This window comes from Lottia gigantea (genome assembly GCF_000327385.1).
Source record: "Lottia gigantea unplaced genomic scaffold LOTGIsca_214, whole genome shotgun sequence".
In the NCBI taxonomy this organism is placed as follows: domain Eukaryota; kingdom Metazoa; phylum Mollusca; class Gastropoda; family Lottiidae; genus Lottia; species Lottia gigantea.
This window is the reverse complement of record NW_008708498.1, coordinates 166863-177593: the sequence shown is the minus strand read 5'-3', so window position 1 is coordinate 177593 and position 10731 is coordinate 166863. Positions and strand designations below refer to the sequence as shown.

The 10731-nt window shown below is 32.6% G+C and overlaps 1 protein-coding gene across 1 annotated transcript in view; it reads right to left on the bottom strand.

Moving 5' to 3' along the window:
• Window positions 1-255: 255 nt before the first annotated feature.
• Window positions 256-10731, bottom strand: part of LOTGIDRAFT_174742 (hypothetical protein) — a gene marked incomplete at both ends in the record, with an annotated part of 20270 nt that continues 9794 nt past the window's right edge. The window contains 10 exons of the mRNA XM_009054380.1: window positions 256-279; window positions 1156-1287; window positions 2350-2400; window positions 2693-2824; window positions 4356-4412; window positions 5650-5874; window positions 6541-6603; window positions 7013-7246; window positions 8932-8991; window positions 9700-9810. Of these exons, the coding sequence (XP_009052628.1) occupies window positions 256-279; window positions 1156-1287; window positions 2350-2400; window positions 2693-2824; window positions 4356-4412; window positions 5650-5874; window positions 6541-6603; window positions 7013-7246; window positions 8932-8991; window positions 9700-9810 (1089 nt within the window). The remainder of the gene's footprint in view (window positions 280-1155; window positions 1288-2349; window positions 2401-2692; window positions 2825-4355; window positions 4413-5649; window positions 5875-6540; window positions 6604-7012; window positions 7247-8931; window positions 8992-9699; window positions 9811-10731) is intronic.

The window sequence follows — 10731 nt, the reverse complement described above, 5'->3', positions numbered from 1 at the left end:
CAGAGTATCTTAAATTGATGAGTCGTCTTTTTAACATTCAAACCCAGATAATTCTAGACACACATGGATTTGAAGACTCAAATTTCAATGGTGAGCTAGAAAATTCCTGTTTTTTAGACTAGAGTATGATTGGTCAAAATAATGGCGCACCTGTCCCTTTAAGGGCCTGTTCAGAACTCGACAATCAAGCGCCACCTATGATTTTACAAAGAAAGCTTCCCAATCACCAACAAAAAGTAAAAATTAGGAATAATTTCAAACCTGTTCAATGGTTTCTTTCTGCAAATTAACAAAAATAAACAAAATAAAAACAAGATGCAATAAGTACGGCAAAGGTAGACAAAAACTTAAAAATACAAATCAAACCAACAGAAGCAAAATAAAACAAAGCAAATGAACAAAATTAAAATATAAAATTAATGAAATTTGTATGAAATATTCTTGTGTTAAAGGGGCATTCTGTTTTTTTTGGCGGTCAAAAATTTTTTTGGTTTAATTTGTGAAAACTATACACAAAAATCTAGAGAAATGTGTACCTCAACGTTTTTGAGAGACTTAACTAAAAAAATCCAGCCGTTATTTTGGAAGCTGTTAGAAAGCTACTGTATGGATTTAAGTAAAATAAACGCCTAATTGTAGAGAAATATGTCTTCTACGTATTCTAAAGATTTCAACTAATAATATCAAGCCATTATAAAGTCAAACACCAAAACTAGGTCAAACTGCTTAATTAACAATTAGCACTCTCTGTTTTAATGAACTCTTTTAAAACCAATTCAGTTTGATCAAGAAGATATATAGATATAAATAACATACTTTAGAAATATTTTCAGGTATAATTTAGGATGTTTTTGCATACCCGTTGAAGGGTTCTTTGTAATATTGTTTGATAATTAAAGAAGCAATCATAGATTGTAACAAAGGGTAAGATTTGATGTCATGCTGAATATTTAGACCACTACGTACTACGGTTTTTAATTGATGGATCCAGAAACTATCTATCTATAATCGCTTAGTTTTGGGTTTAACAGTGGGCAATGAGGGAATTTTTTCGATAGGAATATTTTACGTCGTTATTAATAATGAAAATTTTGCAGACTGCCCCTTTAAACATGTATTATGATATTATGTTTTATGATGTTGAAATAATTTTACCTTCTGTAGGAGGTGTTTCCCAGCTGGATGTTTCGACTGTAATCTAGGATCAGTCGGTTCCTCTGGAGAGTCCACATGAGGAATACCAGATGTTTTAGGAGGAACTGGTGGTTTGGCACCACGTTTGGCAGGCTGCAGGCAAAAGTTAAAAATAGAACACTGTTAGTACACAAACAACATGCAGGACCATGCTCTTCTACTCATTATTTTCATGGGTTTACCAAAAATTAAACAGGATTGTAAAGATGTTTTCTAATGTTTTATGTATCAGAGACACTAATAGCATCAATTTGTCACTGTTGACGTCTGTGGTTCCTGTAATTCTACTAAAACTAAGTGTTTGATGATGTCACTAATTGTGAAGGCCTTATGTAATAAAGCATATTTTGCTATTAGTGACGTCATCAAATAAGTTTTAATGGAATTGCAGGAATCACAGACGTCTGATGTAAAATTAGAATGATGTAAATTGATGCTATCAGTGTCTCTGAAACACTTAAAAAATTTACAAAACTTCTTTACAATCTCTTTAAGTCTAGAATATTCCAACATGAGAGAGGTATGTAAGACAGAATTATAAAAAGGAGAAGAGCAATCATCTTTCTTTTACAACAAGTACATTCAGTCATGCTATATTTCAGTAAACTGATCGTTACTAAGTAATGTTACACAATGTTACTAATATTACTAGAAGTTCAGGGTATATGATGTTTTTATATTTAAACTCTGGTTATTTTTAAAGAGACCTACAACGCTGTCAACTATTCACAAATAATTTTAACTAATTCAAATCTTTAACCTGGTTGACAAATTCTCATTTTTTACGACTTGGTGATCGATTTCCAAAAGAAATGATTTTTGTTTTATTTGAAAGTAGATGGCTAGTAGACTTCCCAGAAAAAAGTCCCAAAGAATTCGGCTTAGGGGAAAAAATGAAAATTTCCCTTAGAAATGATTTTTTTTTTTTTGGGAAGTGAGCAGGGGCGAAGTGGGAAAGGGGCGAAGTGGGAAAGGGCAAAATAGTAAAGGGCAATATGGAAAAGGGAGAACAGAGATGGGGCGAAAAACTTACAGGCGAAAATAAAAGGGGCGATTGGAAGGGGCAATATGGGACGACACTGTCACTATCAGGTCTAGCAATCATTAAAACACGAGAGAAAGAGAGAGAGAGAGAGAGAGAAATAGAATACTTACAACTGGAGGCTTAGACTTGGGTAGGGCAGGCACTTGTTCAATCACAGTAGACTGAAAATAATATCAATAAATCAATAAATATACCATCAAAACTACAAAACAAACCTTAAAATAGCTTGACAGGCAGAGTAATATACACCCACTGGTGTCTTCTAGATTGTTATATGGGCAATAACTCAAATTGAATATATCTTGATTTTTCTGAATTTCAATAGGGTTCATCCTTGGGTGATTACAAACAAAAATAGCAAGTTTCATCTAAATCCTTCAAGAATTGTGCCTTCGGGAGGGCTCATAAAATGTCATGAACAAGGGCAATAACTCATGTTATTTATTGACTTACCTTATCTGGACTCTCTGGTCCTTTTATTTGAGCATGTTCCAATTGTAGTTGTTGAGTCGTGGCTGTAGTTTCATCTGAGAAATCAGCAGGGAAACGTTTTATCACTTCTTCTCTTTCTCTTCTTAGTTTCTCCTATCAGAAATAAATCAGAGTTATTTTAAAAACATAGAAACAAACAAAACTTCCAGCAAACTTACATTGTTATAGGACACTAAACTAGTTCGGAGTTACAATTACTTTAGGAGATATTGCCTGATGCATTGTGGGATTGAAGGGAAGATAAACAAACTGAGTTCGCTCTTCAGAAACTAGGGAGATGTTTTGAAAATGAGCGAGACAGCTGTAAATCTACACGTTCCAGAGCCTTACTTGATAATCTAGTCTAATACGCCTCGGAATGCACCTATTGTTCGAGTCACATTATCCTGTCGCTGGAAAGGGCAGCCACGTGATTGGTTAAAACAGAGGTCAAGCAAAGGTTAACAGAATGACAGTGTTAGACCTGACTGGAGTGGTTACGTACAAAGCTAATAGCTAATAAAACATTCGGAATGAAACTAATAAAATACGAACGGAATTGACAAACTCATAAATTGTGTTTGGGTGTTTTACACCAATATAAAAATCAACAATGACCTTTTGACCTCATTGAATTATCTCTCTACATGTTTGAGCGATGTGAAACTGGGAAATGGCTTAAAGTATGTTATTGACAAGACTAAGCCAGCCAGTTTATATTTATGTGTCAGTAGAACTAACTTTCTGTCTGGAACATGATATATAACGTTATCTCAGAAATTTACAAAATACACTATACTTTTTGTCTCTTTCAGGAAAAATATCAAAAATAATCCAAATGATGAGAAAACCTACTAAAAGTTATCATTTTGAAATATAATTAAAGGCATTGTAAAAAAATTGTTTATGTATATCAGAGACACTGATAGCATCAATTTACATCATTCTAATTTTACATCAGATGTCTGTGATTCCTACAATTCTACTAAAACTAAGTGTTTGATGAAGTATAATAAAGTATATTTTGTGATTAATGTTTTTAAGCTGTATATATATGTCAACTTGTTAGCAAGACAAAGATGGTTATTAGGCAAGAAGCTGAAAAGAAGACATTTTGTTAGCCTTAAAAGCTGAAAACTTGTTAACTGAAAGATTCAATAAATAAACCAAGTACTAACAATCCGAACTTCAAAATGAAATCATAAATCAAAAACAACATATTGGTGAAACATTGGTGGCAGCTAATAAACTTTTCATATGAGGAAGTATATCAGTTATAAATGAGTAAATATTTTATAATGAAAAGTGGTATCAGGTGTCTAGAAGAGTAAACATACCCTGTCTGGTGCCACACCCGTCATAGCTGCCTTATTCTTAAAAATTTAACTTAAAATGATTTTAGTGTTCCAGTCATCTGATTGGTCAATGACTTGAATTGATTTTAAATTTTATTTCATTATCCAATCAGATTACTGTATTTCTTTTTCTTTCTTTCTTTTTAAGTTTTGGAGAATAATGCCTGTGTTTTAAATGAAAATCTTAAACTTGGATATTTGTGAGTATTTAATTGATCTGAGTATATAGAGAGAGAGAGAATAAGCTGAGAGAAAGAAAAGCATTCTAGATATAGGATAACAACTGTTACCATGGTAATACTATCTTCTGTCTCCCATTCTGCTGATTCATGCAGCATTTCTACTTCCTATAATATATACATCGATAAGTCGTTCTTATAGTTAGATTACAGAGAGATTCTGTTGTATAGTTAGATTATAGAGAGATTCTGTTGTCTAGTTAGATTATAGAGAGATTCTGTTGTCTAGTTAGATTATAGAGAGATTCTGTTGTCTAGTTAGATTATAGAGAGATTCTGTTGTCTAGTTAGATTATAGAGAGATTCTGTTGTCTAGTTAGATTATAGAGAGATTCTGTTGTATGGTTAGGTTATAGAGAGATTCTGTTGTCTAGTTAGATTATAGAGAGATTCTGTTGTCTAGTTAGATTATAGAGAGATTCTGTTGTCTAGTTAGATTATAGAGAGATTCTGTTGTCTAGTTAGATTATAGAGAGATTCTGTTGTCTAGTTAGATTATAGAGAGATTCTGTTGTCTAGTTAGATTATAGAGAGATTCTGTTGTCTAGTTAGATTATAATTCTGTTGTATAGTTATAACACCAGGTAAGTCTACTGATGAACAAAGACTTATTTTAACCAAGTTTAGGTCAATCCAAGAGGTAGTATATCACTTGACATGAATGATTGGGAATGATTTGATGAATAGGGTGGTGTTTGATTAGAGAGTTCTGAACAGGTTCTGTCTGTTCTAATTCTGTTAATTCTCTTCCAATATGTCAAATTCAAAATGTTCCCATCTATTTCTTTCTCTGTCATTTTGAATTCTGTCTACACCTACTATTTTAACGGCCCACCTGTAATGAGTTCTGAACTTGATTGAACTTTCTGTTGATTGCTGAACCTGTAGAACTCATCAATCAAACAGCCTTGTGTTTGAAAAGCCACAAACATCTTGTACAACCATGAAAAGAGATTGTAAAGAGGTTTTCTAAATGTTTTATGTGTATCAGAGACACTGATAGCATCAATTTACATCATTACAATTTTCAATCAGACGTCTGTGGTTCTTGTAATTACACTAAAACTAAGTGATTGATGATGTCACTTTTAACGAAGGTCTTATGTGATAAAGTATATTTTGCGATTAGTGACATCATCAAACACTTAGTTCTAGTGGAATTGCAGGAACCACAGGCGTCTGATTAAGATTAAGAATGGTGTAAATTGATGTTATCAGTATCCCCAATACACATACAAAATGTAGAAAACCACCTTACAATCTCTGAAAGCAAAACTGCACCAAAAAACAAACAAGAAAATAAAGTGAAGAAGAAGAAGAAAGTGAGAAGAAGTGGAAAACTAACCTTTCTAATGGCCGCCGTATCTTGATCTTCTCTATCAATACTCGATACAGAACCTTGACGAGACGAGGCGAAAAACCCAACCGGACTACCAGGAGAAGATAACTCTGAATTACTCTGTGAAGGGTCGTAACCCTCACATACCATAATACTCATCTTTTCTCCTACACTACGTAAAGCTCGAACAGCTTCCTGATGAGAGGCACCCAGTAAACTCTGACCATTAACCTACAGTAGAACATATTTTACCTTTAGTTATATACTTTATATAATATTTCATCAATACAGTTCTTCCTTAAAGGGACACCATTTATTTCACCAATCATACCTTAGTCTCAGAAACAGGAATTTTTTACCTAAACCAATCAGTAATAGTGTCCATAGCTCACTGTCGAAATTTGAGCCTTTAAATCCATGTGTGTACAGAATTATCTGTGTTTGAATGTTAAGATAGTTTGCCAGGCAAGGTGATATACACCCACTTGCAGCTTTGATTTTAAATAATAATATTTAGCAGTACATTAACAATCACCAGTATGAAATATTCAACCTTCAGTCATACACTTCTTTTGAACTTTTTAGGGCGATACTGAATAATATTACCAAGTTTCATCAAAATCTGTCAAGAATTGTGCCTTCTAGAGTGTTTTCAAGCTACAACTTGAACACATTTTCAAGAACAAGGGCAATAACTCATACCAATTATTTTTCTATTTTTCTGATTTTCAATAGGGTTCATCCTTGGGTGATAACATACACTCACACTAAGTTTTGTCAAAATCCGTCAAGAATTTATTGTGTCTTGTTTACGAGCAATTGTAGACTGACGGACAGACATGGGTGACACCAATATACTCTCTACATTTCATATTGTTATATAAACATTAAAAATACCTCTAAAATTCTCTGTCCAACACTCAATCTCTTGTCTCTAGCTACGGCACCATCATCATTAATCTGAAATACATACAATATTATAGTTAGTGTTAATACAGCTAGGTATCAATGGTAGACTACCAATCAATAATCAAAATATTTCATGTGAAAAACCAACTGAATTAAAACCATATACACATTTTGAATTTTGAATATAGCCACTTCGGTTAGGATCTAAAGACGGCCTTTTTGAACATTTGTCAGTTTAATGACACTGCAAACTAAGATTTTGTGATGCAAACAAAAAGTACATTCAGTGTCTAATGCTTCTCAGAATACATCTTTTATTGACGTCACAAAATCCTAGCTTTAGAGAGGACAGGAATTTGATTGGCTGGTAGTTTCATCAAACTGACTAATGTCCAAGAAGGCTGTCTTTAGACCCTAACTGAAATGACTATACGTGAATATAAAAGTTAGGAAAACTCACCCTAGAAATAAAGATACCCTCATCATTTCTATCTGAAGGATTAGCTGGATAATTTTTTAAACCACCTTTAATACTCATTCCTAGCTTCTCACCAGGAAGTTTGATCACAACCAATTCATGTAAACCTTGTGGTGGAGGATCATGACGTACTTGTAACTTGATTTGATGTGTTGGAGCTATTAATTCCATCACAGCCTCTTGATGTGTAGCTCTTGTTACATCTTTACCATTAACCTGTTCAAAACAAATAAAATATCTGTACAAACAAGTTAATTCCATTAATCAAAAATCTTGTCTAAAGTATGGTAAAATCTAGAGTAAAAGTTGTATAGTAGTGGACTCCTCTAAAGAGAAGTAACATCAGGTGATTTGAAAAGAGCAAGCATGGAAATAAGAGTTTTTTTCATCATGTGCCTAAAGCCGGTAGGTGATTTATTCACGCGTCTGTCATATCCAGAATGAGGCTCATAACGCAAACAAAGGTAACAGCTTGTCACTGCCGTAAAATCTCCACCTTGAGGTTTTTAAAACCCCCTTCTCCAATCTCACTAACTCTATATTCTATATCATTAATATTAGAATTGATTTTCTCACTGTTGAGCGTGTATTTTATGACATCAAAAAGGCCACCTTGACATTTTTAAAACCCCCTTCTCCAATCTCACTAACTCTATATTCTATATCATTAATATTAGAATTCATTTTCTCACTGTTGAGCGTGTATTTTATGACATCAAAAAGGCCACCTTGACATTTTTAAAACCCCCTTCTCCAATCTCACTAACTCTATATTCTATATCATTAATATTAGAATTGATTTTCTCACTGTTGAGCGTGTATTTAATGACGTCAAAAAGGCCACCTTGACATTTTTAAAACCCCCTTCTCCAATCTCACTAACTCTATATTCTATATCATTAATATTAGAATTGATTTTCTCACTGTTGAGCGTGTATTTAATGACGTCAAAAAGGCCACCTTGACATTTTTAAAACCCCCTTCTCCAATCTCACTAACTCTATATTCTATATCATTAATATTAGAATTCATTTTCTCACTGTTGAGCGTGTATTTAATGACGTCAAAAAGGCCACCTTGACATTTTTAAAACCCCCTTCTCCAATCTCACTAACTCTATATATTCTATATCATTAATATTAGAATTGATTTTCTCACTGTTGAGCGTGTATTTAATGACGTCAAAAAGGCCACCTTGACATTTTTAAAACCCCCTTCTCCAATCTCACTAACTCTATATATTCTATATCATTAATATTAGAATTGATTTTCTTACTGTTGAGCGTATATTTAATGACGTCAAAAAGACCACCTTGACATTTTTAAAACCCCCTTCTCCAATCTCACTAACTCTATATTCTATATCATTAATATCAGAATTGATTTTCTCACTGTTGAGCGTGTATTTTATGACGTCAAAAAGGCCACCTTGACATTTTTAAACCCCCTTCTCCAATCTCACTAACTCTATATATTCTATATCATTAATATTAGAATTCATTTTCTCACTGTTGAGCGTGTATTTTATGATGTCAAAAAGGCCACCTTGACATTTTTAAAACCCCCTTCTCCAATCTCACTCACTCATAATTAATATTCTATATCATTAAGCTATTTAATGATACTTTTAGATGAATTTTACCTTCTCATATTTCAGAGAAAGGGCAATTTTAAGCCTATTTTCTCGCTGTTTAACAAGTGTTTAATAATGTTAAATAGGCTATTTATTCATATGACGTCGCCATCTGATCAATAGATGACATAATTTGCATTATAAACCTTGGTTTCAGTGTCTTCAAAACAAGGCATGAATAAGGTTTATATTGACTCCTAGTAGGTTCAAGCTAGAGAAAGGCGCTAAGTCCATGGAAATACTGAAATTAATCAAAGACAATACTTACAGCTAAAATTCTGTCACCTATTTTTAGATTTGTTTTACAAGCAGCACCATCTTTAACAATCTAAAACAGTACACAATCTTTCGAATTAAAATATCCTAGATTAACATACGAGTATTAATATTATAAATTAACCATTTCATAACGTCAAAAATAACGTTTTCTTCACTTGATGTCCCAGGGCCTTATTCTCCAAAACTTAACTTAAATAAAATCTAGATTTATAGCTGATTGGATAACGAAATTAAATTTAAAATCAATTTTAGTGATTGACCAATCAGATGGAACAAGAATAATATTAAGTTTTTAACAATAAGGCACCAGGTTATAATATTATATTACACAAAAAGGCTGCTCTATTTGTCAGTTCTGCACATTCAGGATTTATAGAATTAACAGAACATTCAATAAAACAAGTTGAAACAGAGTTCAAAATTTCACGTGTGCTGAAAATATACATGGAGACAGACCTTAAAGAGAAGAAAATAGATGAGAACATTTTGAAAAATGAAAATGAAATGAATGGAGTTTTACGTGCTACTTTTCTGCATCATGTGGGCTGATTTCTGAATTTTCAACCCTTTGAGAACAACACCTCATCAAAAATATTGGATTGGTGCATTATCTGTCCATCGGAAGGCAGCTTAACTATCAACTGTTCTTCACACCTGGTATTTTTAGTCGTCTGAAAGCGACAGATTAATCTTAAGCTGCCTTAACTTGCACCAACTTGGAGGTGGCTTAAAACCTGGCTAGAATAATTATGCTTACCTTGGAAACAAAGATACCAGGCTGATCAGCACCAAAGGGTTGACTGGAGTGATCACTTCCACCCACTATACTTAACCCTAGTGGACCTCCAGCTTTATTAATTATTATCTCCTACAATCAACAAATCATTCAATATCAATCAACAAATCATTCAATATCAATCAACAAATCATACAGTATCAATCAACAAATCATTCACTATCTATCAACAAATCATACAGTATCAATCAACAAATCATTCAATATCAATCAACAAATCATACAGTATCAATCAACAAATCATACAGTATCAATCAACAAATCATACAGTATCAATCAACAAATCATTCAATATCAATCAACACATCATACAGTATCAATCAACAAATCATACAGTATCAATCAACAAATCATTCAATATCAATCAACACATCATATGGTATCAATCAACAAATCATACAGTATCAATCAACAAATCATTCAATATCAATGAACAAATCATACAATATCAATCAACAAATCATTCAATATCAATCAACAAATCATACAGTATCAATCAACAAATCATACAGTATCAATCAACAAATCATTCAGTATCAATCAACAAATCATACAATATCAATCAACAAATCATACAGTATCAATCAACAAATCATACAGTATCAATCAACAAATCATACAGTATCAATCAACATATCATACAGTATCAATCAACAAATCATACAGTATCAATCAACAAATCATACAGTATCAATCAACAAATCATACAGTATCAATCAACAAATCATACAGTATCAATCAACAAATCATACAGTATCAATCAACATATCATACAGTATCAATCAACAAATCATACAGTATCAATCAACAAATCGTACAGTATCAATCAACAAATCATACAGTATCAATCAACAAATCATACACTATCAATCAACAAATCATACAGGATCAATCAACAAATCATTCAGAATCAATCAACAAATCATACAGTATCAATCAACAAATCATACAGTATCAATCAACAAATCATTCAGTATCAATCAACAAATCATC